General features: G+C 41.4%; 1 protein-coding gene across 3 annotated transcripts in view; it reads left to right on the forward strand.

Annotated features, from left to right (window-relative positions):
- The window catches only part of FAM168A (family with sequence similarity 168 member A), a 229,236-nt gene that overhangs the window by 188,071 nt on the left and 17,349 nt on the right, over positions 1–23,816 (forward strand). For 2 of the 3 annotated variants that reach the window (XM_049889919.1, XM_049889921.1), the window contains 2 exons: positions 18,156–18,236; positions 23,523–23,549. In XM_049889919.1, the coding sequence (XP_049745876.1) occupies positions 18,156–18,236; positions 23,523–23,549 (108 nt within the window). The remainder of the gene's footprint in view (positions 1–18,155; positions 18,237–23,522; positions 23,550–23,816) is intronic. The other variant, XM_049889920.1, reaches the window with a different exon arrangement.

The following is a 23,816-nucleotide window of genomic DNA, read 5'->3' on the forward strand; positions in this document are numbered from 1 at the left end:
TGGACCTGTCAGGAGGGATCAGTCCCTGGAGAAGGACATCATGCTTGGTAAAGTAGAGGGTCAGCGAAAAAGAGGAGGACCTTTAGTGAGATGGGTTGACACAGTGGCTGCAAGAATGGGCTCAAGCATAGCAGCAATTGTGAGGATGGCACAGGACTGGGCAGTGTTTCCTTCTGTTGTGCAGAGGGTCCCTGTGAGTCTGAACTGACCCCGTGGCACCTAACGACAACAATATCTACTGTTTTAACTTTTCCTTTGGGCTACTGCAGTAACTTTCTCTATGATCTCACCTACTCTGAGCAACTTTCTACACTGCGGCCAGAGTAGTTTGTATAAAACACAAATCTGAAACTCCCCAGTTAAAACCCTCCAATGATTTTCTATTATTTACTGATAAATTCCATCTCTTAGCCCGGCATTCAGATTCCTGCACACTCTGTCCCCAGTCTGCCCTTTTATCTTCATTTCCTGCCACTTTTCCTCAACTCACTGTAAACTAACCATACTGAACTATTTACCATTTCCCTAATATGACATGTACTTTCATGTCTTCATGCTTGGAATAAATATATATTTCTCTGTCCTCAGCCCCACACACTTCTTACAAACTCCTTCTATTTTATTTAAGACCAACTAAAAAAATTTTTTTTTCCTCTGAGAAGCCATTCTCTGCTCCCTAACCTCTTCCTTGTTCTGATAACACCCCAACATTCTCTGATTACGTATATATTGCCTATAAAAAAAAAAAAAAACAACCCACTGCCATCGAGTTGATTCCGACTCATAACGACCCTATAGGATAGAGTAGAGCTGCCCCATAGAGCTTCCAAGGAGCGCCTGGTAGATTGGAACTGCCGACCTTTTGGTTAGCAGCCATAGTACTTAACCACTATGCCACCAGGGTTTCCACAGCACTGGACTGCCCTTTACAGTGGCCCGCGTGGCTGGCAACACGGCCTCCGCCAGCACACCCTTCTAATGGTGGTATGCTCAGAACCTCTTTGGGCAGTCACAGCTCCAGTTGGAGAGCTCTGCTGGCTAGAAATTCTTCACTTTGAGCTAAAATCTGCCTTATTAGGAATCTTACCCTGAATACCTTCTCAGCCCTCACAAAGCATGTCTGTTGCCTCTGCTCCAGGACAGTCCTCCAGAGATATGAAAATATCAGTTATTTTTCCTGAATCCTCTCTTGTCCAAATTCAACAAACCCAGTTCCTCAACCCTCCTCCATCCTGATTGCCCACTTCTAGCGAGGCACTAGTTTGCATATTCTCTTTCCTTAAAACAATTCAATTTTCTTCCTGTCTTGTTCACTATTCCGCTGATGATTTTTTCCTCCTGATGTTTTTATGTTTTGTTTTTTAATTGAATTGACATAACCAGATTTTGGTGATAGGCAGTTAGTGAAGGCCTGAAGTGATTTAATCCAGATGCCTTCGTCATCACCCATGAGCGGAGTTAGCATCTAGCAAATGCTTACTCTGTGTCAAGCATAGTGCTAGGCTGTTTATGTAGGAGATTAGAGACTAGTGGAAAATAACATAGGCATTTATATTAATAAAATAAATTATTTTCCACTAGCCTGTAAAAAAAAAAATTATGTAAATAGCCTAGCACTATGCTTGGCACAGAGTAAGGACAAAATCATCAGCGGAATAGTGAACAAGACAGGAAGAAAATCGAATTGTTTTAAGGGAAGAGAATATGCAAACTAATGTCTCGCTAGAAGTGGGTAATCAGGATGGAGGAGGGTTGAAGGAACCGGGTCTGTTGAATTTGGACAAGAGAGGATTCAGGAAGAATAATTGATATTTTCCTATCTCTAGAGTACTGTCCTAGAGCAGAGGCAACAGACATGTTTTGTGAGGGCTGAGAAGGTATTCAGGGTAAGATTCCTAATAAGGTGGATTTTAGTTCAAAGTGAAGAATTTTCTAGCCAGCAGAGCTCTCCAGCAGGAGCTTTGACTGCCCAAAGAGGTTCTGAGCATACCATCATTAGAAGGGTGTGCTGGCGGAGGCCGTGCTGCCAGCCACGCGGGCCACTGTAAAGGGCAGTCCAGTGCTGAGTTGCAAATTGGACTCAATCACCCCTAATACCTCTTCCAACTCTGTAATGCAGTGCCTGTGTGATATTTTTCGGTAACATGAGCATAACCTATATCAGGACACTGAGTGGGAGTAGAATGGCTTTTTTTGTAACTGAACTGTTTTTGACCAGATTGACTCTCCAGAGTAATTTCCTGTTTTCTCTGGTTTTAAAGCAGAGATAAAAGAATCTTGGGAAAGAAAATGGCAGTCAAATTCTGAGATTTACGCTGAGAAGACGCAGGCTTTGAGGTGAGGTAGGGAGGCTGGTAGGAAAGATGGTAGGGATGGATTTTGTCTCACTCAGTAGGTATAGAGTTATGTCTCCATTCAACTTACTAGCTGTGAGAGTAATGTAAATCTAAACCTCAATATCCTAATCTCTGAAATGGCATGAATCATACATTTCATGGCATTAGGGTGAAGATTAGCTTACTGGCACAACAGTTAAGTACTTGGCTGCTAACCAAAAGGTTGGTGGTTTGAACCCACCCAGCAGTCTGTGGGAAAAACACCTGGCAATCTGCTTTCATGAAGATTACAGCCAAGAAAACCCGATGAGGCAGTTCTACTCTGTCAAATGGGATCGCTGTGAATCGGAATCTACCAGATGACACCCAACAACAACAGTAGGGTGAAAATTAAAAAATAAAGAAGTGACTAGCACAATACCCAGAACAACCACAGATTTAAAACTGTTTCCTTCCTCTTTTGTCTTGTTTTTTATTTTGAGAGAATTAAAGTTGCCTTAGTTGGTCGATAAGGAGCCCCGGTGGCATAGCGGTTAAAGAGCTCAGCTGCTAACCGAAAGGTGGGCCATTTGTATCCACCAGCTGCTCTGTGGGAGAAAAATGTGGCATCCTGCTTCCATAAAGATTTACAGCCTTGGAAACCTATGGGACAGTCCTACTCTGTCCTATAGGGCTGCTATGAGTCAGCAGTGGGTTTGGGTGGGGTTTGTTTGTTTTGGTCACTCTGGCCTTGGAGGAAGTTTTCTTTTTTTAATTATGCCTTTCAGACTTAAAATGACTTTAAGTGTGCCCCTGCCCAAAAAGGAGCAATCCTCTTCGTCTTCCTGAGCTGGGGAGTTAGTCTTCCCCTAGCCTTTCTTTCTTTCCTTTTTTTTTTTTTCCCAATAATATTTTATTGTGTTTTAGGTGAAAGTTTACCCAGCAAAATAGGTTCCCATTTAACAATTTTTGTATGAGTTGTTGTGTGACATTGGTTACAATTTTCACAATGTGTCAGCATTCTCATTATTTCCATTCTGTTTGTTCTATTTCCATTGATCTAGCTTCCCTTCCCCTCCTTGCCGTCTCATCTTTTGGGTTAATGTTGACCGTTTGGTCTCATATAGTTGATTACTCACGGATGATATTGTTTATTTTATAAGCCCATATATTTTTTGACTGAAAGGTGACCTCTGGTAATAGCTTTAGTTCCAAGTTCAAAGGTTATCTTAAGGCAATTGTTTTCAGGGTTCCTCTAGTCTCTGTCAGTCCAGAGGCCTGGCCTTTTATAGGAATTTGAATTTTGTTCTACATTTTTCTCCCATTCCATCTGGGACCTTCTCTCGCGTCCCTGGTCAGAACGGTCAGTAGTGGTAGCAGTGTACCATCTAGTTTTTCTGGTCTCAAACTAGAAGAGGGCATGGTTCCTGTGGGCTGTTAGTCGTACAGACTATTTTCTTCTTTGAGCCTTTGATTTCCTTCATTCTCTTTTGCTGCATACGAGTAGAGACCAATAGATGGCTGCTTGCAAGTCTTTAAGACCCACAGATGCTACTCACCAAAGTAGGATGTAGAACATTGTCTTTATGAACTATATTATGCCAGTTGACTAAGTTGTCACACAAGACTGTGGTCCTAAGCCTTCCAACCCGGTAAACCAATCCCCGAGTTGTTTGGATCTATCTAGGAAGCCTCCGTATCTGTGCCTCCTAAGTGCTTTTTTATATATGTGGACATGTACGCAGCACACACGAGCGTGTATATACATATGCCTGCAGATACACTTCTACATGCACGTGCAGTTACTTGCATATACCTTCTTATATGCATAAAAGCAGAAGTATCTACCTGTGTAACCACACACATATTTTTTGGTTATTGTTATTGTTGTTCCAAAGTTATATGTTATAGCATTTACTGAAATTGTCCTTTTTTTCTTGTGTACTTCTTAATGTCTTTATTTACCTTGGTCACGTTGTACTGACTTCACCCATATTTGGTATAGCCTTTCCCATCACCAAAAATAACAAGTGTCTGCTATCTAGAAAGTGATTCCCCCTCCCTCTCCTTCCCATCTCTGGTAACAATCAAAGAATGTTGTTTTCTGTGTGTATTCTTGATTTTTTATAATAGTGGGACCATACAATATTATCCTTTTGTGATTGACTTATTTCACTCAATATAATGTTCCCTAGATTCTTCCATGTTAGAAGATGTTTTACAGATCCCTCATTACTCTTTATAGTTGCATAGTATTCCATTGTATTTATAGACCACAATTTGTTTATCCATTCATCCTTTGATGGGTACTTAAGTTGCTTCCATCTTTTTGTTATTGTGAATGATACTGCAGTGAACATAGGTGTGGATACGTCTATTCATGTCACTGCTCTTAGATCTCTTGGATGTATACCTAGGAGTGGGATAGCTGCATCATAAGATATTTCTTCTTGAGGAAGCACCATACTGTTTTCCATAGTGGTGGTTCAATTTTACAATTCCGCCGGCAGTGTATAAGAGTTCTAGTTGCCTCACAACCTCAGCAACATTTGTCGTTGTTTTTTATCATTGCCATTTTTGCAGGTATGAGATGTTACCACATTGTAATTTGCTTTGCATCTCTCTAATGGCTAATGACCTGTAGGGTCGCCATGAGTCGGAATCGACTCGATGGCAATGGGTTTTTTTGGTTTTTTAATGGCTAATGATCATGAGCACTTTTTCATATATTTGTTGGCTACCTGAATGTACCCTTTGGTTCATGTCCTTTGTCCATTTTTTGATTGGATTGTCTTTTTGTCATTGAAGTTTTCTTTATATTTTAGAGATTAGACGCTTATCAGATATGTTGTTGCCAAAGATTTTTTTCTCATTCTATAGGTTCTCTTCTTACTCTCTTGGTAAAGCTTTTTTTTTTTTTTTTTAAATGTGCTTTAGGTGAAAGTTTACAAATCAAGTCAGTCTCTCATACAAAAAGTTGTACACAACCTTGCTGTGTACTCCTATCTGCTTTTCTTCTAATGAGACAGCACATTCCTCCTCTCCATCCTGTATTCCCCATGTCCATTCACCCAACTCCTGTCCCCCTTTTCCTTCCCATCTCTCCACAAGAGAGGAATTGCCTACATAGTCTCATGTGTCTACTTTAGCCAAGAAGCTCACTCCTCACCAGTATCATTGTCATTGTCTATCTTATAGTCCAGCTCTTGGTAAAGTTTTTTGATAAGCATAAGTATTTAATTTCTAGGAGGTTCCCCTAACTTTTCACACTCTGCTGTTTCTAGTTCCTAAAGATCAAGTAGTATCAAAAATAGTCCCCTGATTTCTCCTGAAAGTAATTTCTAATTTCCATATTAATCAAAAAATAGCTTTACAAATGGTACAAATGCTTTGGAAATCTATCTGGCATTATCTTAAACAGTTAGAAATGGAACTACCATACAACCCAGAAATCCCACTCATTGGAATATACCCTAGAGAAATAAGAGCCTTCACACGAACAGATATATGCACACCCATGTTTATTGCAGCTCTGTTTGCAATAGCAAAAAGCTGGAAGCAACCAAGGTGTCCATCAGTGGATGAATGGGTAAATCAATTGTGGTATATTCACACAATGGAATACTACACATCGATAAAGAACAGTGACGAATCTGTGAAACATTTCATAACATGGAGGAACCTGGAAGGCATTATGCTGAGTGAAATTAGTCAGCGGCAAAAGGACAAATACTGTATAAGACCACTATTATAAGATCTTGAGAAATAGTATAAACTGAGAAGAACACATACTTTTGTGGTTACGAGGGGGAGGGAGGGAGGGTGGGAGAGGGTTTTTTACTGATTAATTAGTAGATAAGAACTGCTTCAGGTGAAGGGAAGGACAATACTCAATACATGGAAGGTCAGCTCAACTGGACTGGACCAAAAGCAAAGACGTTTCTGGGATAAACTGAATGCTTCAGAGGTCAGTGGAGCAAGGGCGGGGGTTTGGGGACCATGGTTTGGGGGGACTTCTAAGTCAATTAGCAAAATAATTCTATTATGAAAACATTCTGCATCCCACTTTGAAATGTGGCATCTGGGGTCTTAAATGCTAACAAGCGGCCATCTAAGATGCATCAATTGACCCACCTGGAGCAAAGGAGAATGAAGAACACCAAGGTCACACGATAACTAAGAGCCCAAGAGTCAGAAAGGGCCACATGAACCAGAGACCTACATCATCCTGAGACCAGAAGAACTAGTTGGTGCCCGGCCACAACCAATGACTGCCCTGACAGGGAGCACAACAGAGAACCCCTGAGGGAGCAGGAGAACAGTGGGATGCAGACCCCAAATTCTCATAAAAAGACCATACTTGGAGGCGGGGCCAAGATGGCGGACTAGGTAGACGCTACCTCGGATCCCTCTTGCAACAAAGACTCGGAAAAACAAGTGGATCGATCACATACATAACAATCTATGAACCCTGAACAACAAACACAGATTTAGAGACGGAGAACGAACAAATACGGGGAAGCAGCGATTGTTTTCAGAGCCTGGAGCCAGCGTACCAGTCAGGTAACCTTCGGCGCCCGATTAGGGGCAGAGCCCAGGGGAGCAGACGGCACAAACAAGGGGCCCAGCCCTAGCCCACGAACTCACTCCGGGAGGGGGCCCAGCCGGTTTGTGGGAGCAGCACGGCGACGCGGCTGGCGGGACGAGAAGTCCCCGGGAGGCAACGACTGATTTTGGAGTCGAGAGTGCACTGTCCCAGCAGGGGAACCTTAACATTGGGCGTGGGGCTGGCAGCGGAGGATCTGACCGTGACTTCAGCGGGCCAGACCCCCCGGGGGCAATTTCCACACAGCCAGCACACATAGACGACGCGGCCTGCAGGAATCTCAGATATAATAGTCATTCCAAGCAAGACAAGCAACTCTGGCTATATTCTGAGGTGCTACTCTCCTATCTCTCTGATCCCTCCCCCACCCTCCCCAGGCGGCTTCATTAACATCCGAATAGCCTGAGCTAGAGGGAGAACTCTGATAGGGATCTGACTGCATTTTTTTTTAGCGGATTTTCTGGAAAAACTAGTTTCCCAGTGATGGCTCGGACACAGCACTTCATATCAAATCACATACAGAAGCAGACCATGACAGCTTCTCCAACCCCCCAAACAAAAGAATCAAAATCTTTCCCAAATGCAGATACAATCCTGGAATTATCAGATACAGAATATAAAAAACTAATTTACAGAATGCTTCAAGACATCACAAACGAAATAAGGCAAACTGCAGAAAAAGCCAAGGAACACACCGATAAAACTGTTGAAGAACTCAAAAAGATTATTCAAGAACATAGTGGAAAAATTAATAAGTTGCAAGAATCCATAGAGAGACAGCATGTAGAAATCCAAAAGATTAACAATAAAATTACAGAATTAGACAACGCAATAGGAAGTCAGAGGAGCAGACTCGAGCAATTAGAATGCAGACTGGGACATCTGGAGGACCAGGGAATCAACACCAACATAGCTGAAAAAAAATCAGATAAAAGAATTAAAAAAAATGAAGAAACCCTAAGAATCATGTGGGACTCTATCAAGAAGGATAACTTGCAGGTGATTGGAGTCCCAGAACAGGGAGGGGGGACAGAAAACACAGAGGAAATAGTTGAAGGACTCCTGACAGAAAACTTCCCTGACATCATGAAAGACGAAAGGATATCTGTCCAAGATGCTCATCGAACCCCATTTAAGATTGATCCAAAAAGAAAAACACCAAGACATATTATCATCAAACTCGCCAAAACCAAAGATAAACAGAAAAATTTAAAAGCAGCCAGGGAGAAAAGAAAGGTTTCCTTCAAGGGAGAATCAATAAGAATAAGTTCAGACTACTCAGCAGAAACCATGCAGGCAAGAAGCGAATGGGACGACATATACAGAACACTGAAGGAGAAAAACTGCCAGCCAAGGATCATATATCCAGCAAAACTCTCTCTGAAATATGAAGGCGAAATTAAGATATTTACAGATAAACACAAGTTTAGAGAATTTGCAAAAACCAAACCAAAGCTACAAGAAATACAAAAGGATATTGTTTGGTCAGAAAACCAATAATATCAGATACTAGCACAACACAAGGTCACAAAACAGAACGTCCTGATATCAACTCAAACAGGGAAATCACAAAAACAAACAAATTAAGATTAAAAAAAAAAAAACACAGACATAACAGGGAATCATGGAAGTCAATAGGTAAAAGATCACAATAATCAAAAAGAGGGACTAAATACAGGAGGCATTGAACTGCCGTATGGAGAGTGATACAAGGCGATATAGAACAATACAAGTTAGGTTTTTACTTAGAAAAAAGGAGTAAATAATAAGGTAACCACAAAAAGGTATAACAACTCCATAACTCAAGATAAAAGCCAAGAAAAAGTAACAACTCAACTAACATAAAGTCAAACACTATGAAAATGAGGATCTCACAATTTACTAAGAAAAACGTCTCAGCACAAAAAGGTATGTGGAAAAATGAAATGGCCAGCAACACACATGAAAAGGCATCAAAATGACAGCACTAAAAACTTGTTTATCTATAATTATGCTGAATGTAAATGGACTAAATGCACCAATAAAGAGACAGAGAGTCACGGACTGGATAAAGAAACACGATCCATCTATATGCTGCCTACAAGAGACACACCTTAGACTTAGAGACACAAACAAACTAAAACTCAAAGGATGGAAAAAAATATATCAAGCAAACAATAAGCAAAAAAGAAGAGGAGTAGCAATATCAATTTCTGACAAAATAGACTTTAGACTTAAATCCACCACAAAGGATAAAGAAGGACACTATATAATGATAAAAGGGACAATTGATCAGGAAGACATAACCATATTAAATATTTACGCACCTAATGACAGGGCTGCAAGATACATAAATCAAATTTTAACAGAATTGAAAAGTGAGATAGACACCTCCACAAATATCGTAGGAGACGTCAACACACCACTTTCGGAGAAGGACAGGACATCCAGTAAGAAGCTCAATAGAGACACGGAAGACCTACTTACAACAATCAACCAACGTGACCTCATTGACTTATACAGAACTCTCCACCTAACTGCTGCAATGTATACTTTTTTTCCTAGCGCACATGGAACATTCTCTAGAATAGACCACATATTAGGTCATGAAACAAACCTTTGCAGAGTCCAAAACATCAAAATATTACAAAGCATCTTCTCAGACCACAAGGCAATAAAACTAGAAATCAATACCAGAAAAACTAGGGAAAAGAAATCAAATACTTGGAAAAGGAACAGTACCCTCCTGAAAAAAGACTGGGTTATAGAAGACATCAAGGAGGGAATAAGGAAATTCATAGAAAGCAACGAGAATGAAAATACTTCCCATCAAAACCTCTGGGACACAGCAAAAGCAGTGCTCAGAGGCCAATTTATATCGATAAATGCACACATACAAAAAGAAGAAAGAGCCAAAATCAGAGAACTGTCCCGACAACTTGAACAAATAGAAAGTGAGCAACAAAAGAATCCATCAGGCACCCGAAGAAAACAAATAATAAAAGTTAGAGCTGAACTAAATGAATTAGAGAACAGAAAAACAATTGAAAGAATTAACAAAGCCAAAAGCTGGTTCTTTGAAAAAATTAACAAAATTGATAAACCATTGGCTAGACTGACTAAAGAAATACAGGAAAGGAAACAAATAACCCAAATAAGAAACGAGAAGGACCACATCACAACAGAACCAAATGAAATTAAAAGAATCATTTCAGATTACTACGAAAAATTGCACTCTAACAAATTTGAAAACCTAGAAGAAATGGATGAATTCCTGGAAAAACACTACCTACCTAAACTAACACATTCAGAAGTAGAACAACTAAATAGACCCATAACAAAAAAAGAGATTAAAACGGTAATCAAAAACTCCCAACAAAAAAAAAGCCCTGGCCGGGACGGCTTCACTGCAGAGTTCTACCAAACTTTCAGAGAAGAGTTAACCCCACTACTACTGAAGGTATTTCAAAGCATAGAAAATGACGGAATACTACCCAACTCATTCTATGAAGCCACCATCTCCCTGATACCAAAACCAGGTAAAGACATTACAAAAAAAGAAAATTGTAGGCCTATATCCCTCATGAACATAGATGCAAAAATCCTCAACAAAATTCTAGCCAATAGAATCCAACAACACATCAAAAAAATAATTCACCATGTTCAAGTGGGATTTATACCAGGTATGCAAGGCTGGTTCAATATCAGAAAAACCATTAATGTAATCCATCACATAAATAAAACAAAAGACAAAAACCACATGATCTTATCAATTGATGCAGAAAAGGCATTTGACAAAGTCCAACACCCATTTATGATAAAAACTCTTACCAAAATAGGAATTGAAGGAAAATTCCTCAACATAATAAAGGGCATCTATGCAAGCCAACAGCCAATATCACTCTAAATGGAGAGAACCTGAAAGTATTTCCCTTGAGAACGGGAACCAGACAAGGATGCCCTTTATCACTGCTTTTATTCAACATCGTGCTTGAAGTCCTAGCCAGGGCAGTTAGGCTAGACAAAGAAATAAAAGGTATCCGGATTGGCAAGGAGGAAGTAAAGTTATCACTATTTGCAGATGACATGATCTTATACATAGAAAACCCTAAGGAATCCTCCAGAAAACTACTGAAACTAATAGAAGAGTTTGGCAGAGTCTCAGGTTATAAAATAAACATACAAAAATCACTTGGATTCCTCTACATCAACAAAAAGAACACCGAAGAGGAAATAACCAAATCAATACCATTCACAGTAGCCCCCAAGAAGATAAGATACTTAGGAATAAATCTTACCAAGGATGTAAAAGACCTATACAAGAAATTCAAAAGGACATACTTAAGTGGAAAAATATACCCTGCTCATGGATAGGAAGACTTAACATAGTAAAAATGTCTATTCTGCCAAAAGCCATCTATACATACAATGCACTTCCGATCCAAATTCCAATGTCATATTTTAAGGGGATAGAGAAACAAATCACCAATTTCATATGGAAGGGAAAGAAGCCCCGGATAAGCAAAGCATTACTGAAAAAGAAGAAGAAAGTGGGAGGCCTCACTCTACCTGATTTTAGAACATATTATACAGCCACAGTAGTCAAAACAGCCTGGTACTGGTACAACAACAGGCACATAGACCAATGGAACAGAATTGAGAACCCAGATATAAATCCATCCACGTATGAGCAGCTGATATTTGACAAAGGCCCAGTGTCAGTTAATTGGGGAAAAGATAGTCTTTTTAACAAATGGTGCTGGCATAACTGGATATCCATTTGCAAAGAAATGAAACAGGACCCATACCTCACACCATGCACAAAAACTAACTCCAAGTGGATCAAAGACCTAAACATAAAGACTAAAACGATAAAGATCATGGAAGAAAAAATAGGGACAACCCTAGGAGCCCTAATACAAGGCATAAGCAGAATACAAAACATTACCAAAAATGATGACGAGAAACCCGATAACTGGGAGCTCCTAAAAATCAAACACCGATGCTCATCTAAAGACTTCACCAAAAGAGTAAAAAGACCACCTATAGACTGGGAAAGAATTTTCAGCTATGACATCTCAGACCAGCGCCTGATCTCTAAAATCTACACAAACAACCCAATCAAGAAGTGGGCAAAGGATATGAACACACATTTCACTAAAGAAGATATTCAGGCAGCCAACAGATACATGAGAAAATGCTCTCGATCATTAGCCATTAGAGAAATGCAAATTAAAACTACGATGAGATTCCATCTCACACCAACAAGGCTGGCATTAATCGAAAAAAACACAAAATAATAAATGTTGGAGAGGCTGTGGAGAGATTGGAACTCTTATACACTGCTGGTGGGAATGTAAAATGGTACAACCACTTTGGAAATCTATCTGGCGTTATCTTAAACAGTTAGAAATAGAACTACCGTACAACCCAGAAATCCCACTCCTCGGAATATACCCTAGAGATACAAGAGCCTTCACACAAACAGATATATGCACACCCATGTTTATTGCAGCTCTGTTCACAATAGCAAAAAGCTGGAAGCAACCAAGGTGTCCATCAGCGGATGAATGGGTAAATAAATTGTGGTATATTCACACAGTGGAATACTACACATAGATAAAGAACAGTGACAAATCTGTGAAACATTTCATAACATGGAGGAACCTGGAAGGCATTATGCTGAGCAAAATTAGTCAGAGGCAAAAGGACAAATATTGTATAAGACCAGTATTATAAGACCTTGAGAAATAGTAAAAACTGAGAAGAACACATACTTTTGTGGTTACGACGGGGGGAGGGAGGGAGGGAGGGAGAGGGTTTTTTATTGATTAATCAGTAGATAAGAACTGCTTTAGGTGAAGGGAAAGACAACACTCAATACATGGAAGGTCAACTCAGTTGGACTGGACCAAAAGCAAAGAAGTTTCCAGGATAAAATGAATGCTTCAAAGGTCAGCGGAGCCAGGGCGGGGGTCTGGGAACCATGGTTTGAGGGGACTTCTAAGTCAATTGGCAAAATAATTCTACTATGAAAACATTCTGCATCCCACTTTGAAATGTGGCGTCTGGGGTCTTAAATGCTAACAAGCGGCCATCTAAGATGCATCAATTGGTCTCAACCCACCTGGAGCAAAGGAAAATGAAGAACACCAAGGTCACATGACAGCTAAGAGCCCAAGAGACAGAAAGGGCCACATGAACCAGAGACTTCCATCATCCTGAGACCAGAAGAACTAGTTGGTGCCCGGCCACAATCGATGACTGCCCTGACAGGGAGCACAACAGAGAACTCCTGAGGGAACAGGAGATCAGTGGGATGCAGACCCCAAATTCTTATAAAAAGACCATACTTAATGGTCTGACTGAGACTAGAGGAATCCCGGTGGCCATGGTCCCCAGACCTTCTGTTGGCACAGGACAGGAACCATCCCCGAAGACAACTCATCGGACATGAAAGGGACTGGTCAGTGGGTGGGAGAGAGATGCTGATGAAGAGTGAGCTAATTATATCAGGTGGACACTTGAGATTGTGTTGGCAACTCTTGTCTGGAGGGGGGATGGGAGGATAGAGAGAGAGGGAAGCTGGCAAAATTGTCACGAAAGGAGAGACTGTAAGGGTTGACTCAATAGGAGGAGAGCAAGTGGGAGTACGGAGTAAGATGTATGTAAACTTATATGTGACTGATTGGATTTGTAAACGTTCACTTGAAGCTCAATAAAAGTTAATAAAAAAAAAAATAGCTTTACATTTCCTCAGTCCTAGTCCTAGTAACAACAAGATGAGGGTATTAGATTGTTTTGACATCTATAAAGCAATTAAAATGTACACATTAGAATCCTAGGAAACCTGATCACAACTACAGCCTTTGGGATGCAAAGGAAAAGTGCTGACTTGTGTTCATTTTATCTCTTCGCTCTTAACCTTGAAAGAATATAAATACAGAAGGGGGAGACTTATTTCCAAGGACCAAGCTGTAGTTATTTGGTAGGTGTCAAAAAGGCATTGCTTTTGGGATACCTGTCCCAGCTCTACCACTGATTTGCTGAATAATCTTAGTCAAAAAAGCCACTACACCTCCCAGAGCCTCTGTTTCCTTATCTACAGAGTGGGTGGGGGAAATAAGGTTAGGTTATTTTGAGGCTCAAATGGAATAGCAGGTATAAAAATAATCCTTTGTATGAACAGTGGGTTAAGTACACATGGCATATAATTTCAACTCACTGTGCTTTACATCTGATGAGTTTTAGCAGATCCAGGCAGCCTTGAGGGGACCAGGACCTGGAATGCATTCTGCTCAAGTGGATGTGGCAGAACCTGTTAGGAGAGTCTTCAGAGTATGCTTGGAGGAGGTCGTTCCAGCAGAAAATAACTAGAAAATAGCAAGTGCTAGTGTGAATTATATGGAGGCCCTGGGTGGCGTAGACTGTTAAGCGGTTGACTACTAGCCGAAAGGTTGGTAGTTCAGACCCATCCAGAGGCACTTCAGAAGGCAGGCCTGGTCATCTGCTTCCGGAAGGTCATAGCTTTGAAAATCCTATGAAGCAGTTCTACTCCACACACATGGGGTTGCCATGAGTTGGAATCCACTCAGTGGCAAGCAACAAGTATGACTTGTAGCACATTAGCCCTGATCTAGTGCTGCCATTCTATGAAATCTGCCAAATTCAGGTGAACTACAAATAATTCTACTTGGAAACATTGTAGGAAGATTTTATAATTGTCCCTAAAGTAAAAGGTCTCTGAAAAGACAAAATTAGGGATGTGATTATCTCTGTCTGCTTAGTCTCTCACATGAGGCTGAATACAGATTTCAGCCATGAGGCTGGATCACATCGCTTCCCAGATTAAACCCCTGACCCTTTTCTCCAGAAGCGGCAGAACCCTGGATTACTAATTAGGTGGCAATAATTTGGCTACCTCTTCTGAAAGCAGAAAATCATTGAGGGTAAAGAGAGATGAAATTTCTTTGGAGTTGGAAAGAACTTAGGGAAAGGCATATTAACAAAGATACATTATTAAAGCTCCAATATTCACAAATCCTAAAGAAGCTTTTAGGGATTTAGGGATTTAATCTTTGACTTTTTAAAATCAGCTTTGCATTGTCAGTCAAAATACCAATGAGCATTAAAAAACTACAGGGAGCAGTGAGACAGTTACTTACATGTTTAGTGGAAGTAAAAATTGATACAGTTTTTCTAGAAAGCAGTGTGGCAAAGTATGTGAAGACTCTCAGCATGTCACTTGTTTATCACCTCCCCTGCTATTGCCCTGATCCTGAGCTCTATCATCTGTCGCCAGGAGTTTGCAGTAGCTTCCTAATTGGTCTTTATGCTTCTCTATTCCTGCCCCCCTTTTCAGCACAGACATCAGAGTGTACCTTTTCAAACATAACTCAAATCATGTTATTCTTCTGCTCAAAACCTTGTTATGGCCTCTCGTTTCATTCAGAATAAAAGTCAAAGTCCTTGCAGTAGCCTATTAAGGCCCAGCTTGAACTGACCAGCCATTTATCCCTCTGACTTCCTCTGCTACTACTGTCCTCCTTGTTTGCTCCTCTCCTCCCACACTGGCCTCTTTGCTGTTCCTGGAACATGCTCTGTATCCTGTATGCTTCCAATTTAGGGCCCTTGCACTGTTTCCCTGGTCTGAAATGCTCTTCCTTCAGCTACCTGCTTAGTTAACTCTGTCATTTCCTGCAAGTTTTTACCAAAATCGTACTTCTCAATGTGTCTTACCTCGATCACTATTCAATATTGCAGTGCCCTTCCTTCCTGCCCTGATCGTCTGGCGCTTCTGATGCTCTTTACCCTGCCCTTTTTTCTCTTGTTCAGAGTACTAAAATCTTCGTCTGTGTTGCTGTTAGGTGCTATCGAGTCGGTTCTGACTCCTCGCTACCCTACATACAACAGAACGACACACTGCCTGGTCCTGCTGCATCCTCACAGTTGTTATTCTGGAGCCCATTGTTGCAGCCACTGTGTCAGTCCATCTTATTGAGGGTCTTCCTTTTTTCTGCTGACCCTTTGCTTTACCAAACATGATGTCCTTTGTCTATACTTAGTGTATGTTGTCTGTTTTCTCCCACTCCCTTAAAATGTAAGCTCCATAAGGACACCATTTGACACATAGTAGATCTTCAAATATTTGTTGAATGGATGAACTTTAAAAATAGCCCTGTCCTTTGGTCTAGAAATCTCACTTCTAGAATTCTTTCTTAAAGAAATGAGAGATAGAGTTGGAAGCTGGCAAAATTGTCATGAGAGACTGGAAGGGCTGACTCATTAGGGGGAGAGCAAGTGGGAGTACGGAGTAAGGTGTATATAAACTTATATGTGACAGTTTGACTTGATTTGTAAACGTTCACTTGAAGCTCGATAAAAGTTAATTAAAAAAAAAAAGAAATGAGAGATGGAGCCAAAGGTTTAGTTAGAAGATTGTTCTGATAGCTTTTATAATACTGAAAACTTGCAAACAACTTAAATGCCTAAAAACAGGGTAATGGTTGAATCATTTGTTATCCACATAATGAAATAGTATGAAGATAACTAAAAAAATTTTTTTTTAATTTTAATTACATGGGGAAATGCTTATAATGCTGAAGGGGAAAACTATATATAATACGCAGTAGTGGGCTGGAGCTGGCTCGTGTGGGTTCTGTAGAACTGATTTTGAGCATCTCTTCGTAATTACTCATTCAGTGATGTCAGTGGCTTGAAACTGGCCATGGTGGGAGTACTTGGAAACATTGTAGGAAGATTTTATAATTGTCCCTAAAGTAAAAGGTCTCTGAAAAGACAAAATCAGGGATGTGATTATCTGTGTCTGCTTAGTCTCTCACATGAGGCTGAATACAGATTTCAGCCATGAAATCTGTACTTACACGGCAGAAATTGGCAAACAATACAAAGCAGGGTTACCAGCCTGTAAAAATGGTGTGGAGGAGGTGTCTGACCTCTTCTAACTCCACAAGGGAAAAGAGAGAGAATCATTATCAGCACCAACACCCCAAGACTGATTGTTATGAGATGGAGGTCAGACATACCTCCTCTCCCCAACCTTTTTACCAATTCTGAGACTCTCTCTCCCTCCCAGGGCACTCTGTACTTCTCGGATGGGTTCGGTAATTCGTTGTACTGGCCACACGGAACTCACAGATCATACTCATAATTATGGGGTTTATTAAGGAAGTAACAGGTTACAATTCAGGATCAGGAAATACTCAGGATATAGTTCTCCGGTTAGAATAGCCACCTTTCTGCTGTGACTGCAGGCAGGCCTCTCTCTAGCCCTTGGCCCCTTAGCCCCTCAGCCTGGACACTGCCCTACTCCAGCAAGTGTTACAAAGCTCTTTGGCTCTGCCAGTAGATGCCTGGGGGCACCCCACTCTATCTGGAAGCCTCAGCCCAAAGGCGCTCAGCTCTCTTGTTCAGTGGGCCAGGAAGCCCACTGTGCCATCTCCTGTCAAGTGTCCTAGTTCTGCTGTCTCTGCTGCCATTGCTTCTTGCTCTTGGTACTGCTGTGCCAACCATTTCTCACTTTCACGTTACAACTCTTTTCTCAGTGTCTCCCTTTGAGCCTAGCAGGATGGCAAAACTGAGCAATCCCCTTGTTAGGGTTCCGTATACCTTATTTGCATGGTCCCATCTCACAAGGGTGCTGTGCACCTTGTTTACATTATTAGCAAACTATCTAATCCCTTTGATGGGCCACAAGCACCTCATTTGCATATGGTGGGACTATGCATTTGGTGGGATTTACAAAGACTATGGCTGTTCCACACAACCCTAGCCTCCCATCCCACTACTCCCATCCCCTTGAGCCAGTGGTTAAATACTTATCAGTACACCACTGAATATATACATATAAAAGAAATAGAAAACTATTTCTGAAAGGATAGATACCAAACTGGTAATGGTGTTACCTCTGGGGAGGAGAGTAGTATTGTGGCGAGGGTGTGAAAGGAAACATACTCTTTTTAGCATATACACTTCAATATTGTTTGAATTTTTTACAGTGACCATATAGATATATACTTCTTGTACTTTTTTAAAAAAGGGATGAAAAATCTGCATATATTGGGAATGTGGGATTGGTGGCTTTTCCTCTGAGAGGCTAAAAGCTAGTTGCATATGCTATCTGAAATGGCACATGAAGAGGCTGAAGACCAAGCTTGGGACTTGGGTTCTGTTTCCTCCAAAATCTGCTGTTTCTTCTTGCCCAACTAAATGGGCCTTTTCTTGTCTCTTTTTAGGTTACCCCACGGCCTACCCAGCAGCGGCTCCTGCCTACAATCCCAGTCTCTACCCCACCAATAGTCCCAGTTATGCTCCAGGTGAGGAGAATTTGGGAACAGCAGTGGTGAATGGGATGAAGGTGGGGCTCTGTTTAGAAAAGCAAACACATGTGCTGTCCTTGCCCTGTACTGAATTGCTCTGGGCTCAGCCTGTCCAGATCTGATTCTCCTGGGAGTCGCCTCTGGGAATTGGGGCCCATCAACCTCAGCTCAGGGTGGGAGTAGAACCTTCTCCATATTCCCTGAGACTTCAGGTTGGCCCACCTCTCCTCTGTTGGAATGTCCAAGACATGTGCCCTCCTCATAGAACCTTTTCTGCTCTCTCAAACATTGTCCAAATCTGTTTCTTTGCTTAGTTTCCCCTAAGGGTGCCATTGGGAAACACACACATGCATATACACACATACATAGGCAGGCTTCCTGGGTGTGGATTTGGAAGAGGTGAGAGACTTGCCATCAGATGGTAAAGAACTGGTTAGCTGCTTGTTTTCAAAAATAAAAATGGCTCCATACTCCTTGGATAGAAGTTGAAGTAGGTTTGAAAACCTCGCAAAGGTTTGTTCTGATTGGCAGGAGCAGTGGTACAGAGATATTACCACACTGATCTTAATCCTTTCACGCTCAGCGATTCTTCAGCACTCAAGGAGTAGGTGAAAGAGGATGGGCTGTGCAGTTAGAAAGTCCTGGGTTTGAATCCTGATTATTCAACTCAACTAGTTGTGAAGCCTTGGGCAAATCACTTCACCTCTCTGAAGAATGCAGCCACCTACCTCAGTGTTGTGGATGGCTTTATATAAGTTTCTTTTCATTTGTTCAACAAGTATTTATTTGTTGAATGTCATCCACATTAGGATGGAGAAATGCAAGGATACCATCTTTGTCTGAGGGAGCTTACAGTCCACTTGAGAGCCTGGCATATAAACAAATTCATTGTAATACGGTGTGATAAATTTTATAAAAAGAATACATACAAGAAGAGAGGAGGGAATAACTGTCTATCTGAGTGTGAAAACTTAAGAGAGGCTTCTCAGTGGGGCTAGCGATAGATACTTGAGGGAGAAGTTGGAGTTTTTTTAAGCACACAAAGGCAGGCATGGGCAAAGACATGGAGATCTGAGAATATGACATGGTTAGAGACCTAGAAGGTAGTGGGAATGATTGAAGCATAGAATGTGAGAGGATCATAGGTAAGTCTGAACTACAGATGTGCAAGGGCCAAATCTGAAAAGACCTTGAATGTCATAATTAAACACAAACAAGCAGGCAAAAAAAACAAAAACTGTTGCTGTCAAGTCAATTCCAACTCACAGTGACCCTACAGGACAGAGTAGAACTGCCCCATAGGGTTTCCAAGGAGCAGCTGGTAGATTCAAACGGTCAGCCTTTTGGTTAGTAGCCCAGCTCTTAACCACTGTACCACCAGGGCTCCAATTTCATGATGGTACCTCCATTTGCTTGTTCAGTAATTATTATTATAGAATTAGAAATCTTGTAAAGGCCTTAGAGATCTTCCAGTTCAGTGAATCCTTTTCTTGATAGGGGAGATCCTGAGAGGAGCAGTATTTTGTCCCAATTACCCAGTGAATCAGCCAACAGCATGTGGACTAGAAAAACCCTTGGCAGATCTCCTGTCTCTCAGCCTCTTTCTTTTCTGTACCAATCCAGAACTCATTCTACTGCCATTTCCTTTCTTATGAGACATTTAAAGGACAGAAGAGCGTGGGCTATGTCAGAAGACCTAGATTTGAGTCCTGACTCCCATCACATCCTAGATGAACAATCTTGAAGTCAGCTGACCTTTCTGAACCTTAATTTCTTCATCTCTAAAGCAGGAATTATATCATAATTCACATTATATATACATATACACACCATTGAACCCTGGTGGCATAGTGGTTAAGAGCTTAGCTGCTCAGCAGAAGGTCAGCAGTTTGAATCCACCAGCCACTCCTTGGAAACCCTATGGGGCAGTTCCACTCTGTCCTATAGGGTCGCTACCGACTCAGTGGCACCTACTGACAACAACAGCATAAACAACAGCATGAAGTTACCAGTCTCTCTCTCTCTCTTTTTTTTTTTAAGCAAACGAATTTTTTATGCAGATAAGTGACGTTAACCTCTAAAGAGCTTCCATAGATGTATTATTCTACAGAAATTTATTTTGTCCCTGTTATGCCCAAGACACTCTGGAAGACATTGTAGATGATTCAAAGTTGAGGAAGCTGTAGTCACTGCCCTGAAAGAGCTTTTGAGAGGAGCAGTGACACATGAGCTGAAAATCTGTAATGGCATCTCAGCGTATTTTATTTTATGTTTATATTTACTTTTGATCAGTAAAATATATATTTCCTTTACTAAGGCTACAGAAATTGTCTCTGATAAAATACTTAATCAGATTTGGTAAGTTTTATCTTAAAAGCTATTGTAGTTTTGATTATCAAGTAATTAAATACTGTGAGATCTGTAAATTAACTTTGTAAACTATCCAGTCTAAAACAAAATGAGGTAAATTGTTGCAGAAGGTCAGATAAGATCGGTCCTGAAGAAAAGATCCATTGTCTTTCTGGTCAAGAGGCCACCAATGACTTCTTCAGTGGAATCAGTGTCAGTGAAGTGGTGAGGCTGGAAACAGACTACAGTGAACTCGAAATTGAAGAAGTAGATTTAGCAGGTACAGACTACTCTTACAAGAAGCCTGGCTACAAGGGAAAGGAGAGCAGAGGGCATTGACTAGAAGGGAATGCAGAACTAAAAGGGATTTTTAGGATATGAGCATGATTAAGTAAGTACTGATGGGAAGGAGCAAGTGGAGAGGACAGACAGAGATGCAGGAGAAGGGGTGCCAGATGGAGCCAGGCCCCAAGGAGGCTGATGTGGGGGTGGGAAATCCAGAGTTCAGTTTTCTTTGTTTTGGGGAGTCAGGTGGCAGGTGGAGGTGGGGTGCCTCACACAGGAAGAGGGCAGCTCTTCCTCTGAGATTGAAGGAATTGTCACAGATGAACATCCTTAGTGTAAATTGCTGAGACAGAGGTGAGCAAGGCTGGAGGAAGGGTTCTTAAGGAGAGAGTAAGTAGCAGAAGAGGAAACTACCAAAAGATAACAAGGTCCTGTAAATGTACTGTTGGATCCCCTCTGAGGGTGGAGTTTGTAAATTTGTCATGGCTCTAATCCACAGCACTGGGGCGTTTTCTCATAATATTCAGCACTTCTGGTTAAAGTTTGGCTGGAAAGATGCAATGGAAGGACAGGAAATAAATAGCTAATATTTATTGAATGGTTCTTATGTTCCAGGCACTATTTTAAGCTCTTTATGGATATTAACTTGTTTTATATCACAACAGACCTTTGAAGTCAGTACTGTTGTTATCCTCATTTTCCAAATGGAAAAACTAAACCTTGAAGAAATTAGGTAACTAGCCCAAAGATACAAACCCAAGTATCCTGCCACCAAGGCCACATGTGCTCTTAACTACTTCATTACAGTTAAGAGATTTGGCCAGATGGAGATTGAGGTGTTAGACTAGAGCAACCAGGCTAAAGAGAGAAGGGAATGCAGACAGGAGGAGCCTGAGTCTCAAAAAATGGAGGGGTTGCAAGCCCCTTGCATCTATAAAGTACTGGTTAGGTTTTAATTTTAAAACAAAATCAGTCCTTGTTTAACTTGGTTTTCCTCATGTTTATGTTTTGGAAAGCCAACAATACTTCTAAGCTATGACCAAACTAACCCAGACCATTTTCTCAAAACCCCATAAAATCCAAGGGAGAGAGAGTTGTTAGTGCATTGTGTCAGAAGTTCCAAACTGGGAGTTGGGAGATCTGGGTTGTAGCACTAATTCCGCTACTGCTTTTGGTGTGACCTTGGGCAGGTCAGTTTCCCTTTTGAGCTAAAAAATATACACACACATTTATATACACGCATACACACACCTGGGTCTGTTTCATATGTTGGATGCTGGCCTCTGCATCATTCACCAGGTCTCCTGACTGCAGTGGGGAAGGAAGCTTCTACCATGGAGGAGCTGGCTGAAGGTCAGAGAGGACAGTGTAGGCTACTCTGAGCCTCCTCCCAGAGCCAGCCTATTTGTAATACAGAAAGAAGCCTGCTGGGCTAGAAGTCTAGAAAGAAGCCAGGCTCTCAGGTTTAAATTTCTCTCAGCCGCTTCAAGGAGACCAAGAAGTTGCTTTAGAGAGAGCTATTTTTAGCAGCTCTGAGTACCCTAAGATGTCATCTGTCCAGGATACAGGGAAACGTTTCACTCTTGCATTGGTTCTGAAAGCAGTGTAGCACTTGGAGCTTTTTTTTTTTTTCCCCCAATCTCTTAATGACTTCAGAGATCTTATTTAAGAACTATTTGACCCCACAGGAGGCAGGAGCCAACTGAGACTTGGTTTTCAGAATCTGGAGACCAAAAGATGTGTCATGCTAATGGCAATCTGACTTGAAAATGAAGAGGGAGGATAAACAGGATAACTAAATAGATAAAAGTAAAATACCTCCTCACAGGAAATCTGTTTATGAAACATTTTCATCTGTTGTCTCAGTTGATTTCATAGGAGCCCTGTAAAGTATAAATTACATTATTCCCATTTTGCATATGAGGAACCAGGGGAAGAGCAGGAGAAAGGAGTTTGTGTTTTCTGAGCATCTGCCGTGTTCCAGGCACTATGCAAGGCATGTCAGAAACATTTAATTTTCACCTTAGCCTTGTGAGCTACAGTTTCTTGCCTTCGGTTTTGCTCAGGGAGGTTAAATAACTTGTCCAAAGTTTCACAATAAAAAAGTAATAGAGTGAGATTCAAACCCAGTCTGTCTGACCCCATAGCCTATGCTCCTTCTACAGCCTTATACTACCACAGAGGCTCTAGGGAATGAAATGCCTCTGCATTAGTCCTAGCTCTCTGGGGCTGTGCTCTTCAGACACAGAAAATGGCAGTTTTGTCCCTGAACTTTCACTTCTTCCAGCATCTAAAGACTGTGTCACGTATGAAGTCCCTCTGCAGTACTTGGGAGAATTAAAAACCATTCTTGTCATGGACAAGAAAGGGTAGGAGCTTGGGCTTGCCCATATTTAGGCAACTTCTGGGTGAGCTTCCTGGAAGGTGCCATGGCATCTAGGGAGATGCTTCTGTTCCGTGAGCTTTCCTGGATGGCAAGCCTGTCACCTTCCTCCAGGGTAGATGCACTTTGCACCCTCTGGATTCACTGTTTCTTGTGTAGCCTGGGGAAACCGCTATTTCAAGACAAAGTCTGTTTATATAACTGCAATGTGTACATCTTTCCACAAATTCTTAGTGATAACTTCAACTAACATTTCTATCCAACAGAGTTTCAGTTCCTGCATTCAGCTTATGGTAGGAGAGCTATTTTTCCTCATCTTTATTACGGCCTATGACTGTGTTACCTTGTGACAGTGGTGGACTCCCTCTCCTTCCCGTCCCAAACCCCCTCCCTCGGCTTGGGCGCTCCCCAGGTGGCTCAGCAGCAGTTCCTCAAGCATGCAGGAACGTATCTGATGGTGCAGAATCATGGCTTGGAGACACACGTGAACTGTGCCCAGGCAGCAGTGAAGGTCATGGCACTAAAAGGCGCCTCTTCCCCTCCTCACCTCTGGGGTTCAT

The sequence above is a fragment of the Elephas maximus genome, chromosome 7 (genome assembly GCF_024166365.1).
Source record: "Elephas maximus indicus isolate mEleMax1 chromosome 7, mEleMax1 primary haplotype, whole genome shotgun sequence".
Classification (NCBI taxonomy): Eukaryota; Metazoa; Chordata; class Mammalia; order Proboscidea; family Elephantidae; genus Elephas; species Elephas maximus.